The 24,168-nt window shown below is 47.8% G+C and overlaps 1 protein-coding gene and 1 long non-coding RNA gene across 3 annotated transcripts; one reads left to right on the plus strand and one right to left on the minus strand.

Annotated features, from left to right (window-relative positions):
- The first annotated feature begins 968 nt into the window (after positions 1 to 968).
- LOC142364347 (uncharacterized) lies at positions 969 to 22,510 on the plus strand. Of its 2 annotated transcripts, XR_012766248.1 has the most exons (4): positions 969 to 1,444; positions 2,022 to 2,132; positions 17,794 to 17,891; positions 22,086 to 22,510. It is a non-coding gene; the product is annotated as an uncharacterized LOC142364347 (long non-coding RNA). The 2 variants fall into 2 exon arrangements; XR_012766247.1 differs by lacking the exons at positions 17,794 to 17,891; positions 22,086 to 22,510 and having other exon boundaries at positions 2,022 to 2,395.
- On the minus strand, positions 6,193 to 17,637 carry FBXO47 (F-box protein 47). The gene is made up of 11 exons (XM_009935952.2): positions 17,526 to 17,637; positions 15,566 to 15,772; positions 14,973 to 15,143; positions 12,015 to 12,091; positions 11,373 to 11,450; positions 10,131 to 10,239; positions 9,037 to 9,213; positions 8,326 to 8,472; positions 7,570 to 7,712; positions 7,011 to 7,170; positions 6,193 to 6,311 (listed from the first exon to the last, which is right to left on the minus strand). Exons 2-11 carry the CDS (start codon positions 15,744 to 15,746, stop codon positions 6,193 to 6,195), a joined length of 1,362 nt encoding a protein of 453 aa, XP_009934254.1. The 5' UTR covers positions 15,747 to 15,772; positions 17,526 to 17,637.
- Positions 22,511 to 24,168: the final 1,658 nt, after the last annotated feature.

A 24,168-nucleotide genomic window follows, 5' to 3' on the forward strand; every position in this document is an offset into this window, starting at 1 on the left:
GCTTCGCTTGGCCGCTGCAGCCTCTCAAGGTGGGTCTGCAGGCAGAGCAGCCCCACGCCAACGCACGGGTCCTGCGCCGGCTGGGCCAGCAGCCCATCTGCAGTGCTGTGTCCAGTGCTGGGCTCTCCAGTTCCAGAAAGATGAGCTACTCGAGAGAGCCCAGCGCAGGGCTATGAGGATGAGGAGGGGACTGGAGCATCTCTCCTATGAGGAGAGGCTGAAGAAGCTGGGCTTGTTCAGCCTGGAGAAGAGAAGGCTGCGAGGGGACCTTAGAAATGCCGATAAATATCTGCAGGGTGGGGGTCAGGAGGACGGGGCCAGACTCTTGCAGTGGTGCCCAGCGACAGGACAAGGGGCAACGGGCACAAACTGAAGCCTGGGAAGTTCCAGCTGAACATGAGGAAGAACTTCTTCCCTCTGAGGGTGACGGAGCCCTGGCCCAGGCTGCCCAGGGTGGTTGTGGAGTCTCCTTCTCTGGAGATATTCCAGCCCCACCTGGACGCGGTGCTGTGCAGCCTGCTCTGGGTGACCCTGCTTGGGCAGGGGGTTGGGCTGGGTGACCCACAGAGGTCCCTTCCAACCCCCACCATGCTGGGATTCTGTGATGTCCAACAGCTACAGTGTTCAGCAGCAGGGAAAGAAAACCTTGGAGGTGCGTGGCGAAAGGTGTTATTCGCATCTACAGCACTAGCCAAAAAAAACTAAAATTGAAAGGCTCCCTGGCTGTTGCTGCTCACTTCGAACCGTGCTGGAGCAGGTGGGGTGACACGGAAAGCACAGGGTGCTGCAGTACCCAGGGGTCCCGGGCTCCCAGAGGTGAGGGTTCAGAGTGGTCCCGGCTGATCAACACAGCTTTGCAACGTCCAAAGCTCATTTTGGCTCGTTTCCCCGAAGGATGAGCCCTTCCCCAGCTGCAAACAGGGCGTTGCTTCACCGCAAGCACCCCCATAAAGCAGGCAGCAGCTTGGGTAGGCAGAAGCAGGGCAAAGCCCCCCTCGCGCAGGCAGACGGTGCCCCCCGGGAGCCAGCTCGCAGCTCCAGGCTGAGCCAGCGCTCCTCTGCCCGGGCGAGCTTGAAGCCCCATCTGACCGCCTGTGCTTATCCCTTTATTTTCCGCCTGCCTGCTGGAAAGCGGCTCCGTCAGCGCCGGCATCATCTGCGCACCCTGAGCAGAGCGAGCCGTGCTCCGGCTGCGAGGGGAGGACGTGGCGGCCGAGCCGCGAGGGCCGGCGAGCAAAGCGGCAGCTCTCAGCCGAGCACCCCCTTCCCACGCCGCGGGGAGCCCCGCAGCCCCAGCTCCTCACTCGCCATGCTGGATATTTTCATCCTGATGTTTTTTGCCATCATCGGCCTGGTGATCCTCTCCTACATCATTTACATGCTCTAGAGCGATGCTGGGGAAGATGGGGCTCAGCACCAGCCTGGCCAGCGCAGCATCGTCCAGGTGAGCCGGCTGCTCCTCCTCCCACCAGCCTTTAATTTTGGGTAAGAAACGTGTCCGGGGAGGGGGGAGAGGGGGCAGTTTTGGTTTGAACACTGTCGTCTCTGGCTCTGCTCCCTCCACCTGGCCGAGGCGGCCGAGCCGACAGCAGCAGCACAGCAGATTCCTGCTCAGGGCTGGAAGGAGAACACCAGGGTTTGTTTTACAAATCACAGCCACCTTGCCCGCCGTGACGTGCCCTGACTGTTGTGCGGCTGCTGGTTTCTCCCTGCTGGATTTATCGGCCCCTTCCCCCTTGGAGAAGCTGCTGTCTGCGGCATGAACCCGTGGCTTTGTTCCCGTGAGGGAGAGAAATAAAACAGCTCGGGGGAGAGGCAAGAAGGGATCCCGGTTGCATCCTTTTAAAGGAGGCAAAGGGGGGTGGGGGGTCCCAGTGCCTCTGCCTCCCCCGTGCCAGGCAAAGGGGGGGCTGCTGCCGCTGCCCGTGCTCGCAGACGCTGCCGTTCCCACCCTGCAGCGTCTCGGGGCCTCCGGCAGCTCTCAGCCCGGCTCAGACAAGCCTCCTCTTTCTCTTCCACAGCCGCCGCCTGATCCGTCTCCCTCGGAGCCTTCTGGAAAAGCGTTAACGCTGTGCCAGCAACCGGCTGCCCCACGTGGAGCGTGGAGCTGGAGTTACGGAGGGGCCGAGCAGGCAAAGTGGGGCGAAGGAGGGAAATGGGGTGGCGGGGGAGAGGGCTGCGAGGTGACGTCCTGCTGCCAAGGCGTGGGTTGTTCCTGGTGACGCACGTGGTGTCCCGGGGGGATGCGAAGGGTCCTGCGCCCTCCATGCAGCTTAGCCCCTTGGGATGAGCGCTTCCGAGGTCGGTCGTTTGGGTTTAATTTTAGAAAGCACTTCTATTTTTAATGAAAAACGTTCAAGGAAATTAAATAAAGAGGAATGCCACAGGAGAGCGAGCATATCCGCCGGTGTTGGCTCTGCCGAAACGCATCCCCGTGCATCGACCGCAGGGTTGGGGCACGCCTGGCTCCGGGCGCAAACCCCGCTTCCGCGGAGAGATGCGGGGGCACGCTGCGAGCCCTGAGAGGGACGAGAGAGCAGCAAACCATGCCGAGACACCTCCGTGTCCCCTGGCGTGAGGGGCAGCTGCTGGGGAGGGGTCCGGGTGTCCGAACCAGGCTCTCCCCAGCTTGGAGGGTGCCTGAGCTCGTGCTCACTCCGGTCCGCTCCGGTGTTCAGGGAAGCTCCGGGAGGTCTCAGTTCGTCTCAGCATAGAAAAAGGAATATTTTTAATACGATGGAAATTTCTGTGGGTTGGAAAGAACATTGCAGAGCTTAATTTCTCCCAGCTTGGAGAGGTCTGGGAAGGTATTCGGGGCATCAGGAGGATTTTTCCTGTCCTTATATGAAGCCCTGCATCGATCCCTGCCCTTGCACTGCCAGTCACAAGCGATGCTATTTGCGGACTGAAAGTCTCATCCTCCTGGAAGACAAAATTTTCATACGCTTGGTCTCTTTCAGGAATGTTTTTTTTTCAGTAAGCAATAAACACTTGAGAATGGGAAGGCCAGTTCATGCCCCGTTAGTTAACTGGGGCACCATCACACGGGTGGGTGTGAGAGAATGGGCTCCGGGGAGAGCAGGGGCTGCGCAGGCGCTGCCAGGGTGCGCCGGGGTGGGCTGAGCAGACTCTCAGTGTTTACAGGAAGCAGAGGGATTTCAGAGTCTGGGAATGCTGGATGCGGTCGGGGTTGCCAGCTGAATACTCGACGCTGCAATTTCCTGTTAGTAAAACTCCCGAGAGAATCCCAGAGTTGGTGACTTTGCTCCGGAGCGTGTTCCCAGGGCACCAGCCTCAGCCCGAGCTGACCAGGGTGGTCCCTCATCACCGGAGTCCTGGAGACACGGAAAAGCTTCTCCTCGCTCCACCACCAAATATAGTCGAAAATCAGAAGCTGGAAATATTCTGGGAGGAATTTCTCCAAGTATAAGTCATGTTCTCAATAACCTCTGCTTCGTGAGTCTGTATCTGATGTCAACATCTGCGGTGATTAAGAGAGAGTGAGTAACGAGGAATGCGTGGAATGGAAACTCAGCTGAGTGTGAAACCAGGAACAATCATTTTCTCTGCCTCCGAGTGCTCCGCTCCCCTCGGAGGGGCTTAGGAACCCACCAGCGATGCACAGCCGTCCCTTCCTCCCTGCCCCACGCCGGCCAGCGCGACACTGGGAGGTGAAGCGCCCCTGCCCAGCGGCTGAGGGCTGCGCAGGGGTTGGGACCGCCAGGCAGGAGAGGGGTTTGCAGATGGACAGACGGCCGCGGCGGGCAGGCGTAGCTCTTTAGCAGACGGGATACGGTGCTCCGCAGCTCAGACTGCAGCCGGGTGCAGCCCTGCGCTGCAAAGGGCTACACTGGCACAGGGGGAATTTTACTTGTCCTTCTGGGAGAGTTTTATAGACTGCCCACAGCAGCGGTTAAAATTTGTCCGCAGAAGAAAAAAGCACCATTTTCTCAAGTATCACAGGCCCAGCTCCTCTGGCGCAGGGGGCGGCCCAGGGCCTCGCCACCTGGATGCCATTAGCCCAGCGGCGTTTAATTGCAAGCCAGTGATATCGGAAAACGAGGCTGCAAGGCTGGTGTAATTTTCCAGTTCAAACAAAACTGGTTTGGGAAATACCGCTTCGGTGGGTTTGAGCTTTGAGCCTTTGAGGAGGAAAGTCCTTGTCTGGTGGAGATGCTGGCGTGCGTATGAACGCTGCAAAAACTCACGCCAAACACTCGCTGAGCTATTGTGCGTGTAAGAAAGAGAGCAGTTAATAATAATTAATAATGCCATCAATATTTCACATTTGGCAGCCGCATAAAACTTGCGTTCTCAGAGGATCTGCTGCGAGAGGCAGAGCTGACATTTCATCTTTGCCGACTGCTGCCAGTGAATCAAAGAACTTACTTTTCCTGTATGGCTGTGCTCGCACAATGGCATCCCTTGTGACGGGCTGTCATTTATTGCCGCTGTGTCCTTGGTCCCGGGAGACGAGGCAGGCACCAGCAGAGGAGCTACGGCAGCCCTGCGGTGCTTTGTGTTGCAGCCCGGCGAAGCAGTGTTACGCAGCAGCGACACAAGGGAGCGAGGCCACACCGTGGTTCATGGCCCCGCTCCACCATTCTGGATTCCACCTGTCGAGGTGATTTCTTGGTAGCGCTTCCCGCTTGCAGAGGGAGAGAACAGAGAGCGACTCGGGCTGGAGCATTCCGCCTCAGCGGCCTCTTGGCTGCGTTTCCCTGTCGCTGTGCGCGCTGCAAGTCTGTTTTCTCCTCGTATTTTGAGTTCGTTAGTGACCAGTTTGGTGACATTCTGTTCACTGACTAGCTACCAGAGAGTCTTGCGTTTTGCTTACTCCAGAAATAATACGCAGTCGCAGCACGATTGTAGGATTGCAGCGTGCTCTTAAACACAGCCTTCAAACAGCCAGAAAACAGGGGTGCTGGAAGCCGTTGATAGCAGTCACACTCCTCGCAGGGAAGGTTTCTCCTCTGCCATCTACTGGCACGCCACAAAGACCCTCAGCAAATCGGTACCCCGTAATGTCATCCAAGCCTGGCTCTAACTGTGTATTCAACATTTGTCGCAAGAATTTTTAACATGCGAACTTCCAAGCAGATCATCACAGGGCTGCTGTCGGCTCACCACTGATAAAACCAAGTGGAGGCAGCTGAGATAAATTGGCACCGCTCTCGTTGCTGCCAGCAGTTGCTGACTGGCTTTGGAGGCTGAACGAGGGTCCCTGCAGCTAAGAGCTGCTCCTGAAGGAACACTGCAGCGGCTGGGAAGTGAGTGGAGAGGGCGGCTAAGAAAACAGCCATGTTGTAAACAATGCAGAGTAAAGTAAGTGCTTTTTATTATACATTACATGTTTTTATTTTGAAGGCAATGTATCAGAAAATTAAAACCTTCTGTAAGCAGCAAACATTTACATACTTTCATGAAACAGCGATCTTAGCCTACATGTGTTTAACGTCTGTCTTCAACTTAGCTAAGTCCCGTAAAGGCAAACACACTGTAACAGTTCAGTTTTCACACCGGAGAGGGATTTGAAGTTTCTTCTGCTTTATGGTTAAAAGGCACCTGTAGTTTTGGGGGAAAAAAATTGCTTTGCCTGATCACAGCAGGTAAATTGCTTTCAGGCATCACCTCTTTCTGCTAAAACCGAAGGTACAATCTATGGAGCGCTTCTGTTGGAGAACAGATTAGCGAGAGAGACCCTGGCAAAGTGGAGAAATGTAGTTGTGCTTCTCTAACTATGCCTGTCTTTTTGTCCTCCGATTCCCAAGAGAAAACAAAATTAAAAGATCAAAATGGTTTTGCTTCTGAACTAAGATAACATTCTTCAACTTGTGTACGCACATCAAATACGAAAACCATGTCATTTTTATTGTGTATGCAAACATACACAGTGGGAAAAGAATGCGGTTTATGTTCCCAAACGAGAGGCCCCTGGCCCACTTCCTCAGCGTGTCTTAATGCAGCCTCCGAGGAGCAAACCGCACAGAACTCCGCTGCGAACACTGAGAGGTCCCCAATAGTTCCATGAGCTCATTCAGCTGGTCTGACATGTATGTCACCAGCTTCTCCCACAGCTACTCCAGCTCTTACTGGAATGGAAATTTAAGAAATAATTGCTTTGCAAATGTTTGAAAGAAAATATAGAAAAATCCAGCAGGAGTGGAGCAAGAGACTGTAAAACTCGGAGCATCAAGCGGTGTTGCTGTTGTTTCTCATGGCCAGGTACAGGATTTCTTTATGGAAGTTTGCTTGTGCATTTACAAGGTGAAACAAATTCAAAAAGCTGCTGTCCTCTTCATCACGATCCCCTACCAGGGCAAAGAAAACCATTTAAAAATGATTAGTGGAACTAAATAACTTCTTTCAAGATAAATCTTACTCATTCAGTGTTCTCAGCAGAGGCTGAATCAGCAGCTTCTGCATAGATTTATGAGGCATCAGCTCCTGCACCTGACGGCAGGACAGCTGTGAAATAACACAGGAGGCTCACTCCAAAATTCCTTCACTGGCTTGTCCAAAGACGGACAAGAACAATTGCGCATTAAGACAAAAATCTGCCCCAGCTGAGCAGGCCGTTTGTCTTTACAGCTTGCTATCATAATCAGTCTGGAGGTTTTATCAAGGCTGACAAGCTGTGGACAGGGAGCAACTGCAGCTCGTTGAGTTGAACAGGCTGGCTGGCAGCTGCTCAGAGCCTGTGTTTAGATGCAGCCCAGAAGGACCTCAGCCCCAATGGGACATGTTCTAAAAGCCTGTTAGTTTCGCCATCCATGGCACTAGGAATCTCTTAGACAAGGGAGACTGGTTAAAATTAATGTCTCCCTCAGTTATGACACTTGATTGTTTTATGTTATCAGAAAACTTCAGGCACTCCAGTACTGCTCTGCCTGGTGAGGGAGGGAAGGAGGAGGGGCTGCGATGCCACGCTAACGGTGTTGCTTGATGCCTCGGTCAGTGCTAGCTCCCTGCTGCAGTGCTCATCTGGGCTCACAGACCCGTGGGCTTACCGGCCAGCACTGCCTGTAGCATGTCCATGATCATGTGAGCAAAGGCGTTCTCCACGCACTGCAGGAAGTGGTTTCTCTCTGCCGGCGTGCTGAAAATTTTGCAGACCTTCTGCATCATTTTTACTGCCCAGTCCATGCAGTACAGGTCCTTCTCACAGACCTGACAGAGAGAGGAAATATTAGAAACACACCCTTGATGATGAGTACAATGCTAGGAAAGGCAAGACTAAATCTTAGCATTAATGATTGAGTCTAGTGAATGACTGGATCGGCTGCAGCCATGGCCTGGAAAATCAGGGTTAGTTATGAGGACATGTTCTTGTTGTGCTAAGGGAGGAAATTCTCAACATTCTGCTAGGGGTACTTCTCCTTCAGGACAGGCTTGCTACCTTGCAGAGATGTGCTGCACAGGGACCGGAGGGTGCAAGAGTACCAAGCCTCTTTCCAGACTTACTCCTGGTTTGTAGGATTAGATGGGGAAACAGTTTTCAAGTCTGAGAAAGCAAATCTGGGGGTAGAGCGACAAAAGGCCGAGCCTGCTCTGTGGTGTAGTACTCACCAGAGCCAGGAAGACCACGAGCCTGGCTAACTCAACGGCTCTTCCATTCACAGCTTTACTGGCCATGAAAGTGAAGCAGATGTTGTTTCCACTCAGAATAAGCAGCCGAGCATTGTTCTCCATGAGCCACTCCCGGGGAACAACTTTGTAATAAAATAGAGAATTTTCATTATATTTGGAGATAAAGAAAGAACTACTACAAAAACTATTCTGGAAGATCTGAATTTATGAGTTGTTGGCTTTGATAGCTAACCAGAATTTGTGAGGGGATACCCTCTAGAATACAATTGCAGTAATAAAGTCATATAAGCAATTCCTACCAGCAACGCAGCTAGAGCTCTTCACGATAGCATCTGTGATATAATCTCACCCCAAACTAACTTTCAGTGTGGGCAATAACATTGCCCAAGCCAAAATTCTACTGAACAAACATTATGTTTTCAGCTTACACAGCTTGGACCATGTTCCCTCAATAGTGGCTAAACAAGACGTGAATTGTAAAGGTCTGTGTGGACTCTTGAAATATTTCACAATGGGAGAAGACAGCCTGAATTTGTAAGCAGCGCTGGGTTTCTCTCATCCCCAGCTACTGCCTGGCGTCCAAGCATGATGACTTTTGCAGTTACGGCACAGCTACGGCGAGGAATATTACCGTCAGCTTCCCAAGGCACCTGTGCATCTGAAACACGCTTATTGACAGATTTGGAGGACGTGAGCATGTAATCCTATGGATTAATGATAAAGGCAAAAACACACCTGACAGCTCGTCCACAAGACTGATAACATCATCCGCTGTCCATTCTCTAGCTTCTGTATCATACAGCAGCTTAATTGCATCTGCTAGACCTTTTAGACTGGTCTCATCTGTTGGTCCTTCTATCATTTTCTGCCAAACCACATGTCCTGAGCAATATATTAATCACAACTGCTATTAAGTGACAAAGTAAGTTCATTTTAAAACAAGGAAGGTGCTAAACTGGGCCTCACAGCAGAGTCGGAAGAGGGGGGATTCAGGTAACACCAGTCAGCCTTTGTGACAGTGATATTTTTTCCATCTGTCATTTTTGTAGGGACAGTGGTAGCTGCAGCATGAATCACAGGGCAATTTAAGGAAACCCCGGTCTAATAGCTAAGAGAGAAAGCACGCTTTTCTTCAGGGAAACAGAGGCTACTTTGAGGTGCACTTGGGCCAACTCTGCCCTAAGCAGGGGAGAACAGAGGAATGGAAGTGCAATTTCTTCACTTGAATTGTAACTTTTATCTATATATGGATGTATGTATACTCACATATATATTATGATTGTATTTTATATGTGTTAGTGAGGTCTGGTTAAGAAGAACAATTTTTTCTAGGCAATACAACTGCATTTTATTTGCATAAAGCTTGGTTTTCAGAAATGCTGCATCCTGCAAGGAAATCTCATTCTCAAGGAACAAACTTTGACAATTAACCCCCAGACTACTTGCCATCAAGAGAGGACACTGGCCCAAAGATGATATACAGCAGGCGAGCTTGATTGACCATGGGCCACGGCTTTAAAATACGACTCAACCAAAATGCAGAATCACTTCGATGAATCCAGTGGTTCAACAAGACGCTGCGACAGTATAACCTTATCCGCAGCTCTAGCTTTCGGGCACTTCCTGGGGTAAAAGAACGTAGATACTATAAATCCATTAACCCTGATGCAATACAGATGGTCACTTGTTTTATAGGAAGAGAAGGAAGGGTTTTCTTAAAGCTGCCCAAGAACATCTAGGGGGATTTAATGAAATTCTTAGGTGTTACTTCCTGAGTTTGGCTCTTTTGGATACGTTGCACTACTTCAGGCCATAGAATCTATCAATGCCCCCTCTGGTACCTTTCTGCAGCTACTCATGCATGTCTTCAAGGGTTCTCAGCTCTGGTTTTTCTTACTCTGATCTCTTCTGTCTGATGGCATCAGTAAGTGGAAATAGGAGGAAGTGTGCATATGGCTGCGTATGAAGTGTTTCACAGAAATACCCAGTTCTGTGCTGGGCAACGTGAGAATTATTTGAGAGGCTTGTGTCACGTCAGTGTTGTGTTTCAGAAATACTAAACCTAACTTTTTACTGCATCACTTTATTTCTATGTTGGTTCCTTTCCCATTGATTTCACCTACATCAGTGTACAGTAGGAAAGATTCAAGTCCATGTTACTGTTTATGTATATACAAAACTTTTGCATTGTTTTGATAATGGAATGATTCAAAAAAACCTAAATGCCTTTCAGGACAACTCTCTTCACTACAGGATATGTGTCAAAGACAAAGGCACTTATCTTTGCGCTTGGTGAAGAACCAATAGCTGTATTCGTCTATATGAAGGCCAAGTATTTGCTTTAAAACGCCCGTTTTCTGCGTAACATTGGAGCTAACAGAACATACGTGAGAGTCAGGAAAGGATTGGTGCTACAAGGCTTAGCTAAAACATTCTCAATTCTAGATGCATTTTGTTTGCAGTAATCAAGATCCATTTTCTCACTTCTCCATGGTAGCGCATTTTGATTTTGTAGGACTTGTGTCTGCTTTGATGATTACCCGGTTTACTGCTGACAACTGTCTGTACTTTCCGGGGTAAATTGCTCAGCTCACAGAGGAAGTTAAAAACCCGGTGACACTCTAGTTCATCCCAGCCTGCAGTTAGGATCTGAAGATTACGAAAGAAAGGGGGTAAAAATGAAGAGATTGAGCCATAGATTTAGATCACAACACCATTTCTCACATTAGATAAATACGATCTGTCCTGCAATTTATCAGAAGAACACAGAGGGAAGGTGTCGTACCTGGAATGTGGTGCCTGCACTGCGTCTCCCTGATGAGTGTAGGGAAACCATTACCTGCTACAGAGGTGCTGTGTGTTATGGCAGAGGTTGTGCTTAAGCTTAATGCAGCCCAGAATCAAAAGCTGCTCATGGTGTTCCACATTCAGGGGCAAGATCTTATTTTTGAGCCTTATGTGGAAAAGTACACAAAGGTGTTTGCTACAAAGACAAATGTCCCAGCACATATAATTACCTGTAACTCTTAAGCACAGAAAGATAACTACTTTTTTTTTGTATTATCAAATGTTGTAATGCTGCATACGCATACAGCACCTGTATGCACAAGTTTCTAAGACTTAAATGCATTTAAAATGTGCTGAAAATACCTGTTCTTCTAAGAGATAATTTGTTTCTGCATTTTTTAAAAAAAAAAATTACTCTCCAGTAAAGCCTCCATTATGGCAATTTTAACTCTTCACAATCAAACATCTCGAGTAGTGTTAAGAAGGTCCTGCCATTAGCAGTTTACTGAATATTTGCAGTCACAGTAGTCATTACAGTAAATAAGCTGTGGATTGCTGAACCAATTCATTTGACACTGATTTTTTTTCTTATTAATTTTAAAGTTACCACAAGCGAACAAAAATATCCTGGCATATGATGTGTATAGCCATTTACTTTAAACCATCTCTGCTCTTCATTTGTGAAGTTGAAGCTGTGTAATAAAACACTCCCCTTCTCCCATGTCGTCTTCGATAATAAATCACTAACCAAAATCCAGACTAGTTGGTAGTGAAATCCAGACCAAGGAATTCTCAAGAGTCAAATCAGCAACTTTAACAACCAGAAAGCAAATTCAGAGAACTGTGTGAATAAACACCTACCCTCCCTCCCCCACAAGGCCCAAAACCATCTTCTATTTCTCAATATCTTGGAAAAACACAGATTAATTTAGAAAACTACCTTAATTTTCTTTAGTATTTGTGATACTTGCCTTCTCTCCATCAAGATACTCTACCTGTAAAAATATCCCATAGCACTGTAATCCTAAACAATGTAAAGGACTCTGACAACCATTAAGTTTAAAACAGGAAACCTGCAAGTGCAAAACACTAGTAATTTATCTTAACTAACCATAAGCTAATTCCTGTGATTGAACATTCTCTGTACTATTTGTGTACTGATTAGAGAGATTCAGAAGGATTCCCTTCCCTTTTTGTATAAGGAAAGGTGTCCTAGTGCCTATGTTACGGCTTAGCATTATTTTTAAAACTGTGGTCAAATGGGAGTGCAAAAGATTTTGAAGAAGAGCAGCCCGGTTTTCAGGAGAGTAAGATTTCTCTGCAGAGCTGTGCTCTTCCGCTGCAAAATTTCTGGTAGTCCACAAACCGAAGAGAAGTTGAAAACTACTGATCTCAGAATATGAAATCTCACTTTGCGAAATCTCAGTAGAACAGCCCTGTGTTCGATATGCTGCCTTAGGCTGTTCTATTATTATTAAAAAGAGACCGATTTCAAATCAATACATTCATTACACTGTAGAAATAAACTCCAGCAAAGGAACAGTAGAAGGCATAATTTCACTGACGATTGCTTTTGGAAATGGGAATGTGAGTGCAAGGGACAATTTGAAACACTAGTGAAAGGAACACGAACTTACTTCCGAGAGAATCTTGTGTATATACTTCAGCCTGTCTTTTGTAGGCAACAGAAGCGTGCATCGTTTAAGCAACAATCCTGTCAACAAAACAAATACTTACATGACTGAGTGTACGTACGTGGCACATACATTCCTGAATTAGCTCAAGCAGTCACAACGCACACATGCACACACTAGTGAGAAAAAGCTGCTACTGCAAGGCGAAAAGAGCAGCACAAAGCAGGACACTGAGCGCTGGAGAAGGGGTGTATGCTTTTGTAGCGGGGTCATCTTTCACTAAAGAGATGTTGTCGGGGAGGACGTAGGCTTCCTATGCCATAACTTGTTTGTTGTGTTGTTTTAAAGTCCCTGTTAGCCACAGTTGGAGCTCTATTAAAATTACTATATTGGTTTTAGAATTACAGCTGCTAAAAATATTGGAAATAAATGTGATGTGTTGCACCTCTTTTACCAGCACCCTGGGGAACGCTGCTTTTCCCCTTGCATCATGGAAAGTCGAGCTTCCAAAATTTTTTCAAGATAGCCACATGCTCTCAAAAGAAAATATTCTAAACTGTGTTAATGTAAAACATAGCTGAGAGGTAAAATTATTTTCCTATACAGGACCGAAATGGTATGTATTTAGGCTGTCAAAGTCTGGAGTTCATTATGGTATGGAACAGCTGTTTGTAAAGCAGCATTTTTTTCTACACTACTGATAGAAAATGAGTTAACAGCTTGCCCTTCACAAACTTCTACCAGAATAAAATCTTGTTTGTTAACTAATCAGGAAATTCACAGAAAAGCATGTACTTTTCAGGGGGAGGGTGAGAGAATCTTTTTTTTTTTTTCTGATTTGTCAGTCTCCCAAAAAATACATATCTTCTCCAATGTCAAAAAGTACTTCATGTATTTACAGTGGTTCTGAATTGACTCCTTCCTTATTTAGAAGTGTGTTAGCATTCCTACATGACAGACATAATTTATTCATCAGCCTAGGACATGGTCCAAAGCTCAGTCGAGTCAATTTTTTATTGACTAGATTAGGCGAGAACTCCCTGAAAAAGAGTTGAAACTGTTAAGACAGTGCAGCTGCAAATCAGAATACAGGCATCAGCATGGGGAAAAATCACGCTGAGTAAAAAGGGTTGAGCAGAAGGTACTGCTCCTGGATCTGTACAGCAAAATCCCCCCGTGCAGAAGGACAGTGCCACATCATTTGTAATTCAAGTCCATTATAAACAATGACTGAAATTCTGACCCCACTGCAAGTACTGGAAGATTTTACCATGGACCTGAGTGGAGCCAGACCCCTCTGAGTTGAAGTCAGATTTGTGTAATATGTAGACCCTGTTCAGGCTCTCTGAACAGGAATGAATTTTTTCCATTGAGTCCAGTCTTTCCTGCTGTAAAGTAAATATGGATTTTACAACCGACCTCTTAACAAAAACGTTCTCTTGAGCCTTCCACCAGTGACACAGATATTGCCCATGATCTTTATATTTTGAATATGTCATGTTTTTACTACTAGGCCTGCTATAGCATTGGGTTGACACCTACATTTGAATAAGAAGTTGCATTTTGTATGTGGTTACTACAAAGCCCAAAGTAATTCCAATTATTTTTTAAATAATTGTAGGGTTTCAGGCTTCATTTTAAAAATAAGACCCTAAGATTATTTTAAGATACCACAAAACCTACATGGATTGCTTACAATAGGAGGTCTTTGGTCTAAATGACTTTAACAGTATTCCTTTACCTTGTGTATGCCTTTAATTTCTGAGGTTCAGACCACACTTACAAATCTGCATCTAACCATGGCATTACTTTATTTCTCTGTCAGGTTTTTTACTAGGTAACAGTAAATTGATATGGGTCAAATTAGGATTTAATTTAATTTGCTTCTCTGATAGAAGAACACTGATAGTGAGTGGGTGAAGAAAAGTTTCCGTGTTCAAAGAGCATAAGGAGGACTGCTTCATTTCTGAGTGACAGGCTGAATGACTTAGAATCCATGTGTTTTAAAGATTAGCAGGAAAGTTAAAAAGCAAACATTTTTTAATATAAGGATGTACAGCACTCCCCGTGACCATCGAACCCACATTATTTTGATTTAGATTTCTATTACGCTATGCCAATAGAAGTCTGAGCAGCTGAAAGACAGAACAAGTGAATCTTTTCACCCAGAAAGGATTTGGTTCGCACACGGTATGCCATGACAGCCAAAGTGCAGCCATTTTCACATTGCCCTGAAGCTAAGGGTGAGAGGAAAACGTGTTCTTCATGCCCATTTCAGTCTTTGAACTCTGATACAAAGCTACCAAGGAGCATGCTAGTCACCGACAACTGTGATAACGTTTTTGTGATGACCATACTTCTTTTCTAAGCAGCGGAATGTGATCTGCAATCCATCTCAAGTACACCTTCAAGCAGGCTTTCTGATGGCAACTGTTGTTGGTCTCTTTAGAATTAGGCTGGGTTTAAGTACTGCAGCTACATTTCCCAGACTGAGGAATGCGAGTTCACTCCAAAGCGATGCATGAAGGCAGCCTGAGCAGCCAGATCTTGCAGCCAGCGTGGGGCCTGGGAGTCTTGGTCTCTGCTGCAGTTTCCAGCGGTGGTGTTCAAACAAACTAAATTTGGAAACACCTACTACTGAGAACTGATCCTCTGCCAAAGTCCTGCTTGCCATTTAACAGGAAAAAAATAAACGTAGGGGAGGCAGAACATACATTATTTTTTCCATAACTGAGAGGCTTTGGAATCATTTCAGGTAATTCCTCCCACCTCCCCCCCCCGCCAGTTAATGGGATTTGAGTGGGGTATTAGGCATGGGGAGGTGCTTCACGTTCAGAGGGAGCTACGTCAATGATTTGGGCCATGTCCTCAACATTTTACCGATAAATGCACATAACAGAAGAAACCTTTTAGCTGAGTTTAGCTCTCCTCTAATTGTTACCATTTGCATTAAAGGATCACCTAGAGATTTGTAGTGCTCTAAGATATAGGATCCTTCTCTCTTGCCAGGTAGCTCAAGGTTATGAAAGTCTTGCAGTAAGAGCCTTCGGTTTCCTGATGGGGTTGAGATGTAATTAATAAGGCGGTTGCTGATGGTTTTCGACACCATGCTCAGCATGCTGATATCCTTCACTGAAAACAGCAAAACCCAGTGTACTTGTAAATCTTTACTGCAAGAAAAAAGCTGATCACTAGTCAATAACTTCATCTTATTCAAAAATAGGCCAAGAAATAAGATTTAGAAATAAACAAAAATTTAATTACTGGTTATCTCCTTTGCCAACAAACTGTAATAATTAGAAGTGCATAGGTCTAAGGAACATTTTTCACACACAGTAGGCAAAACCCACTTCAAATAGTTTGTAATTATCGTTTAAATTTTGGTCATTTGGTTCTTCATACATAAAAGCTGAAAATTCAGAGAATAAGTCACATTAAAGGACTTCAACTAGCTAAAAGGTAACATATCAAATAATAGTGGCTTTTTCTAAATGGAAACTTCAGTGGTAATTTTTCAGATATTGGAAGTAATACCTGTCTTCGCAGATTCTTACCTGAAAGATAGTTCAATACCATTTGAAAGATCTCCAGTGGAAGGGTTTTAAAAGAGCCAAGTGCTGACAGAGTTTGGGAATCTGTGTCCAAGGTGTTGCAGCGCTGTCTGGAGCGCCGGTTACTGCGTCTGTATTTCCGGTTAGGAATCAAGGTGTAGCTCGTCCCTGCAGTGGACGTCATTGTTCTCTTAGTCCCATAAATTTAACCTGGAGAGAAAATATGGAAGTCCTGTTTTCAGAGGAGGAAAATACTATATGCAAAACTAGGCTAAGAGGAAATCACTCCATTGTAGACACAGCAACGGAGTGTGAAATGTGCATAGGAGAAATTTTTGTTTGAATTTAGTGCAATGACATGCAATTTACTAAGTAATTTTCTAATGCCACGTCTCAGGGAATGGAGTATTCAGCTGATCTTAGAGGAGGAAAAGATAAAAGCGGTGGGGGACAGCAAGACATCAGAAGTTAGGAAACTAGTTCTGAAAGGAAAACTCTTGAGGAATTATTGCGATGGTACAAGCTGCAGTAATTAACAGCATTCTTTTACCTTGTTACACTAACTATTCACCAGAATATGAAAAAGTTATAGGGATGTTATTGAAATGATTGTCAAATTAGTTGATTCCTCTAGAGTGATAACTACCTATATGCGTGCTTGGATATGACTGAAAAAAAGATTAAAAGTAACCAGGTGATGCTTCAAACAATTTTTTTCTTGCAGCATTTAAGTTGATATGTGGCTTAATTTCATAGAATGACTGTAAGTGTGATGTACAAATAAATGATACAGTATCGCTATGCGAAAAAATTCAGTCACCCAGGCTTTCCCAAATCTTGAGGGTCTGAAAAGTAACACATTTTAAAAGATCAATAAATATGTTCTTCTGATTTGCCTTCTGGTTTCTGAGTCTCTAGAATAGGTACACTTCACTTTGTCAGGCAACAATGAGAGTTAGTGACTCACTACCTCTTAAAATAATTTTTAACTGAGATTTTCCACATTATTTCTTGATTCTAGCAGCTGAGGCTTCAGGGAAATTGCCAAAGAGAATGAGTGCTGCAGTATAACTACAAGAGCTGGCAGCACTGCTAGTAACACAACTGGAACCTGTCCAAGCTGCAGTGCAACATCCCAGTTACCATCAGTGGGAAATACACTCAGAGAATAGACCTCATTGTTTCAAAGATTAAAAATTTACAAAAATTACAGAAAACAAGTTCCAAACATCCTGCATATTTATTACGAAAGCACGCAAGCCAGACCTCTCTAATATGCCACTGAGCAAAATTACCACATCCACAATGGAAGGACTGTTTGTCCTGACAACTGCAAGAATACGGGGCATTTCATTAAAAGTGTTACAAATGGGTTTGGCTGACTTGGGCTTGTGTGCTGGATAGAGTTTGCATTGTACGTTTAAGGAAGCTGTACTTCACTGGGAGCATTTTTAATTTAGGTATGGTATAATTCTAGCTAGCTAAAGAAGCCTATAATATAAACATTCACAGCGCTCATGAGCAAATGTAACTGCTCCTAAAATCAGTGTTTCATTAGGCTTTTACACTGCTCAAGCATGAGACAGAAAATGGAAGTAATGGCTTCAGCAACAATCAAGAAACCACCTACGGATAAACATACAGTAATATGAAAAAATGTTTATCTTCTAAAGGCAAAAAAAGCAAAGTCTGAAGTCAGTGGAAATTTTATACACAGAACTGTGGATTCAAGACAACTTAAACTGCTTGTGTGCAATGTACAAAGCAGCTCCCCTCCTGTTTATAAACAGAGCACCACTGAAGTTTGTTCAAGAGAGGCGAAGTCTGATACATATTTCATACTTCAGAAATAAAGTTGCAATCCTACGACACTTCCTTTTCCTCCCCTGCTCCCCTTACTGTCTTTAGCAGGACTGTGCTGTAAGGATTTATGGTATCTTGAAGTGTTTTTTGAAAATCTTACCTTGGGTCTGCAATTGTGTTATATGGAAGAAAAAAATACTTCGTCACAAGGGAGGTTTTCAGGAGCACTCAGCCAGTTCCAGTCTGCTTCTATTCAACCTGATTGAAGTTGAATTGACTACCACTACTTTAACTTAGAGCAGAGCTAGATAAAATTAATGTAAATAAAAATGAGTACAAGCAGTGAGTTTCAAAGCCAAAGCTTAGAGACTTTAGTGAAAGCTCCCATTTGCTTCCTCTTCGACTTAACGTGTTTTTTATTTCTTAAGGAGTTCAGCCAGAGCGGAGCAATGGTCTGTGCATCTCCATCTGCTGCTGGGATACCACTTGTTTAGAGAACTGCTTAATCCAGACTGGAAATTGAAAGGTAAATGTTAAATATTTAACAAGCTAAACTCATAATATTATCCTGGAAGGGTCATCTTGTTTGTTGCTATAAGGTAATTTGTTTACAAGTCAGAAAGCATCAACTGTCAATGGCTCTAGGATGTTTCTTGTCCTTAAGCAGTCGCTAAACTCCTGCTAATGGACCCACTTTTGTCCTGGTATTTCTCTGAGCCTGTGTTAGCATTTGGCAAACGTTTATTGCAAGAGGTTGTTTACTTTGGAGATTGGTTTGGACGGTTTCCGTCTCCCTGCCTCGTCACAGAGCATAAACCGAATTGCTTCAAATATTAACTCAACAGGGTTTTTTTCTTTTTTTTTTTCATTTTTGTTTTTTTCCTTGTCGGTGCAAATAAAAAAATATGAGTTGGAGTAAGGGGATGACAAACCTTAGAGCTCCGAGCACAGCCATGACTTATGTCAGTACTTGTTACCCCCTGGCCTACACTGACAGTTTACAAAAAGCATATTTTTATTAATGTTGAAGGCTCTACACCACATTGGTAGTGCAAACCGGTCCAGTAAGCATCTAAATCGGTGAATAACCGTGAGTGGAAAGCAAATCCTGGGGAACCCAGACCCCACTGCGGATGGCGAGTGGGTGCTCGGTGTTGTGAGGAGGGGCTGCTTTGGCCCCGTCCCTTCAGGGTCCGGACAGAGGGGAAACGCCAGCAGCTGCTTTTTCCCCTCCGCCCGGCTGGGTTTGCCCCTCACGCTGCAGTATTTGAGGGAATGGGGTATATTTGGGCTTTTACCTGCGTTTTGGGGTCGGATTTAGCTGGGCTGTGGCAGACTTCAGCCTAAAGGACTGGCCAGGCCACAGCCCCTCTCTCCCGCAGCCCGCCAAAATTGAGGTGGGGAGGCAGAAAACGGGGACCCTGCGCCCCCCAGCCCGCACCAGGGTGACGGAGGAGGCCTCGCGGTCGGTGCCTACTCACAGACAACACCTTACGAGCTGTGTTTTACCTCAGGCAAACTCTTAGGAGCTGTGTTTTACCTCAGGGAAGCTCCCTCCCTCGCTCCCGACACCTCCCGGCCGGGCGCCTGCCAGGCTGCCCCTGAGGGGAGCGGGGACTCAGGGGGGGCCGCCCCCGCTGAGCGCCTCACCCCGGCTCCCTGAGGGGGGGGGGGGGGGGGGGAAGGAAAAATGCTTCTTTTTTTTTTCAGTTATGACTTTAAATTATTTTTCTAATCGGCCAAGGGGGCCGATGGCAGCTGACGGGAAGACCTTACTCCAGGCAGCAGAGGCGCTTCATTCCAGCGGTGTTTAATTAGCGTTATTAATGATTCCGCCGCTCTGCGTGGATTTTGGTGCTAGTTTGTTTGCAATAATTATTTTCCCGCTTTTTCGCCCGCCGCCCCGGGTGGGGGGGGAGGGGGGGAGGCCGGGAAGGGAGGGCCTCGCGCGTGGCGTTCCCCCCTCTTGTCTCCGCCCTCCTGATGAATATTTAATCACCTCCAGCCCCATGAGTCCCGGAAGCGCGGCGTGGCCCCTCCTCCTCATGAATAATTAACGATAGCGACCTTGAGGCTTCCGTTTCGGAGCGCGGGGCGGCTGCGGGGCCCGGGCGGTGCCGGGGGGGGGTGGGGGGTGGCGGGGTTTGGGGTCTGGGGCTGGGATCGCCGTGCCCCGCCGTGGGTGGGCAGCTGGCGTGGGAGCAAGGCCGGGGGGCACACGGCCTGGCGTGGGGCACCACGAGCAGCATCGCTCGGCTCCCGAGTGTTAGAGAATCACGGAATGGTCTGGGTTGGAAGGGACCTTGTGGAGCATCTCGGTGTCCCCCCGCCATGGGCAGGGACCCCTCCCACCAGCCCAGGCTGCTCCCAGCCCCGTCCAACCTGGCCTTGAACCCTGCCAGGGAGGGGGAGGCCATAGCTGCTCTGGGCAGCCTGGGCCAGGGCCTCACCACCCTCACGGTGAAGAATTTCCTTCTTACATCCCACCTAAATCTCCCCTCTTTCGGCTTGAAGCCATCACCCCTTGTCCTGTCACCCCATGCCCTTGTCACAGCCCCTCTCCAGCTCTCTCGCAGCCCCTCCAGGCACTGCCAGGCTGCTCTAAGGTCTCCCCGCAGCCTTCTCTTCCCCAGGCTGCCCAGCCCCAGCTCTCCCAGCCTTTCATCCCAGCAGAGGTGCTCCAGCCCTCGGATCATCTCCGTGCCCTCCTCTGGCCCCTCTCCAACAGCTCCATGTCCTTCCTATGTTGGGGGCTCCAGAGCTGGACGCAGGACCCCCAGGGTCTCACCAGAGCAGGGCAGAGGGGCAGAACCCCCTCCAGCCACAGCTCTGCGCTGTTGGGTGTTGCCGTGACCAGACCTCAGCTTACCAGTGCAGCACAACCCCTGAGTCCTGCAAAGCTGTGAGACCGGGCCCACCAAACTCCATCTCCGGAGGGAAAAACACGACCCCGGACAACAGCGCCAGGCCCTGGCATCTGCTAACATCAGAGCAGACTTTTGCCATGTAGTTCTGCACGGCTCCTGCGACGCGATGCTGCGGGACAAGCTGACGCAGGACCGTGAACCCCGCATCAAATTAATTACGCTGCAGTGGAAAGATGGCACAACACACAGCATGCCATAACGTATGTTTTGGAGCAAAGCTGTGGCGTTGTAAAACACAAACGTGGCACGATACCAGCCGCAGACGTTGTCAGTGGAGCCTGCGCTACGACACGTGGTTACGAATTGCCGCGCAGCCGTTAGATGCTGTTGCGTCACGCTGTGAAATGGTGCTGTGCCACGGCGCGGTGATTGCGGGAAAACCACGGCGCACTGCGGCCCTTCTTAGAGCAGTGAACAGTTCGCGTTCACTAACAAACTGGGTTTTAAAATAACCGTTTCTTTTTACAAATTCCGCTTCCGAAGCAGCGGACTCTGAGTAACTGCTTCTCCTGGGGGCAGTGACGGCAGCCCTGGGGAGAGGTTTCCTCGCTGCTCCGAAGGAAGCTCCCATACGATGGCAGCAGAGGACTGCAACTGCTTTAAAAGACTTCTCCCCTGTAGGCTCTTTCCCCCCAAAGACAGTTGTTTGGGTTTTCCTTCTGGAACTTTATTGAAAGAAAAACTTCCCTTAGCGAAACGGAAATAGAAGCAAACCAGGAATCAACCCCAAACCCAACGATACAGCATTGTCTGATCACTGCTGCTTCAGTTAATGACGAGGAGAGTGGGGATGCCTTGACGATGTGACCATGATTGCAATGTTTTTGCTGAAGAGGTAAATTAGACAAGGGTGCAAAAATAATGTGCCTCCAAGGCATTTCAGCATGGTCTGGCTGTACAGGCGAGCAGCACCAGCTAGGCAGAGCCTGGAGACTTGAGGTGGCCCTGTTTCCAGCTGGGAGGCAGCTGGCAGCGCCTGGCTGAGTGTCTCCTCACACAGTCGCGTTCTGCCGCTGTAAATCCCTCAGCAACTCTGGCGCAGACAGTAAGGGACCGTTCTCCTCATCCCCATCGCCGCTTTGCTGGTTTGCCCCTCTGCGTTCCGCCACAAAAAAGCTGCATTTCAGGAATGCCCGAATAGTTTCAGACTGCCTGGGGTGCATCAAGAGGAGTGTGGCCAGCAGATCGAGGGAGGTTCTCCTCCCCCTCTGCTCTGCCCTGGTGAGGCCCCATCTGCAGTGCTGTGTCCAGTGCTGAGCTCCCCACTCCAAGAAAGATGAGGAGCTACTGGAGAGAGTCCAGTGGAGGGCTACAAGGATGATGAAGGGACTGGAGCATCTCTCCTACGAGGAGAGGCTGAGGGAGCTGGGCTTGTTCAGCCTGGAGAAGAGAAGGCTGAGAGGGGACCTTAGAAATGCGCATAAATATCTGCAGGGTGGGTGTCAGGAGGACGGGGCCAGACTCTTGCAGTGGTGCCCAGCGACAGGACAAGGGGCAACAGGCACAAACTGAAGCAGAGGAAGCTCCAGCTGAACACGAGGAAGAACCTCTTCCTTCTGAGGGTGACGGAGCCCTGGCCCAGGCTGCCCAGGGAGGCTGGGGAGTCTCCTTCTCTGGAGATATTCCAGCCCCGCCTGGCCGCGGTGCTGTGCAGCCTGCTCTGGGTGACCCTGCTTGGGCAGGGGGCTGGGCTGGGTGACCCACAGAGGGCCCTGCCAACCCCCACCATGCTGGGATTCTGCGGTACTCATTCATTTACACTCGTACATTTACAATCTCAATGTTTCTAACAGTTACCAGATACCACTGCTTGGGGACAGCAGATGATAAAATGCGGCGGCTATGGAGCATCCTCCTGCTGGTGCAGCTTTCTGGAGCCTGACAGTGCTTGAAGGGTTTCCTGAATCGGAAGCTACATCCAGGCTCCCGTGTTTAATATGCAGCGGTGCACCTACATAAATATGTCTCACTACATAATGATGGGAGTAATTAATGACAGCAACACTGACACCGAGTTCTGCAATTTAATTGCCTTGTGGGGTAAAAGTATTATCTCGTGTTTGTTTTAAATTGTTTGAATGAGTCACAGTTGGGGTTTTTTTTCATTTGAGGCTCTGTAATCTAGTCAATGTTTGTAAACTGTTCCGAGATGACAGGATGAAAGCTAATAAGGAAGAAAGTACAATTGAGTTGTAATAAACTGTGGTGATGGTTCTGCGAGAGCGCTAACTTCTTATTCTATGCAGGAGTGGCCTTGTCTTGTGTACCGGATTTATCTTCGCCCTGCCTACGCCGAGCGTGTGAGCAACATTATGTAACTCTGGTAAAAATATCAGTTGTGTCTCTGGTGCTCTGCTACTGGCAGCGTCGGAAGCGGTCGCAAAGTTTAAACGACAAGAGCCGGACTGCGACGGAGTCAGCTTTTCTCATACCCAGGGTTTAGGCGGCAGACAGTTGCTAGTGAGATTTTTCCGAAGCACCCAAGCACGTTAGGCATCTAAACCCCGTAGGAAGCTGGGAGGTAGCCGCAAACGCGCCGAAGCTGTGTTTAAGCATGTCATTAAATTCCTCTGCAACGGCTGTGTAGGCAAGATCTGAATCTTTCGTGCTATAAAGCCAGCGCCGTTCTCAGCCGTTGTTTCTCTGACTGCATGCCTGATTTTCAGGACAAACATGGGAGAGCTCTGTGACGGCAGCAGCATCTACAAACGCAGCGCTAGGTGCCGATGGGAAATAAGAGCCATTGGATGGGAATACCTGAGCAGGGCACCAAGGAAGCTCTGAGTGTTGGGGTGGGGAACCGGAGAAGCCCCCGGAGGCCCCTTCCAGCCCAGGCGGTCCCAGGGCCAGCGGAGGGGCTCTGCAGCCTGTCGCGCCTGGTTTTGCAAGGGGAGGGTTGTGTCCTGCTCTCCTCCGTCCTGCTCAGGCGAGCCTGGTTGCATTTTGGGCTCGGGGGGCAGGAGGTGTGCGCCGAGGCAGTGTGTTCAGCCTCCCAAAAGTGGCCTTATATATTACTGATATTACTTGAGCTGTTCTTTCAGCCTTTATTTTAGAATACACATTCTTCACGTCTTCAGACATGCCCTACCACCACGAGGGCTAGCTGTAAATAACGAGAAAGCTATTGAGCAACCGGCTGAAAGCTGGTGTTCTACTGTGGTTTCCTGAATTGAGCTGGGGTGTTAAAAAGAAACAGCGAGTCTGGTGGGAGTCAAAAGAGAGTGCTGAAAAAACTGCACCGCTAGGACCAGCACTAACAAGAACAGCATCCAGTGTGCTATAAACATTACAAAATGGAAATAATAATCATAAACTGCAGAAGAAAGACATAATGCTTCCAAGTTCCATGTCACTTTGTATGCAGTCTTCAGCAGTAAAACTTCTTCCATACTTACTCAGTTTAAATCAAATTTTTCCTCGTTTGCCAAATGTTTATTCTCTCCCAAGGTTTCATTGAAACTCTGAAATGTTATTAAGGAGCTTAGATGCAGCCTTTCGTTTGTAGTTCAAGAAAGCAGTTTAAAGCTGGTTACAAAATGGTAAAAGTATACAATTAGGGGGGGGATTGTTGACCCATCCAGCACAGGCGCTGCCGTGCATTGTGCGAAGACATGGAGCGAATGAAGGCGCTGGTTTGGATCGTCCTTCTGAATGAATTCTCAGGATAAATCGCCATGCCCCCCTTGGCTGGCGTTCCTATTCAAGGACTGCTGGCAGAGCGGGGAAGGGCTGACGGGTGGCACAGGGCTACGCGGGGGCAGGAGTGGGTACGTCCGGCGTCCTGGCCCAGACCTCGGGGGTGGTTTGATCTGCTGAGAAGCTGGTCAGAATTTTGATAGCGCAAAGTCCAATTTTCATCTTATTTTGCTTGCGGAA

This window comes from Opisthocomus hoazin, chromosome 26 (assembly GCF_030867145.1).
Source record: "Opisthocomus hoazin isolate bOpiHoa1 chromosome 26, bOpiHoa1.hap1, whole genome shotgun sequence".
NCBI lineage: Eukaryota > Metazoa > Chordata > Aves > Opisthocomiformes > Opisthocomidae > Opisthocomus > Opisthocomus hoazin.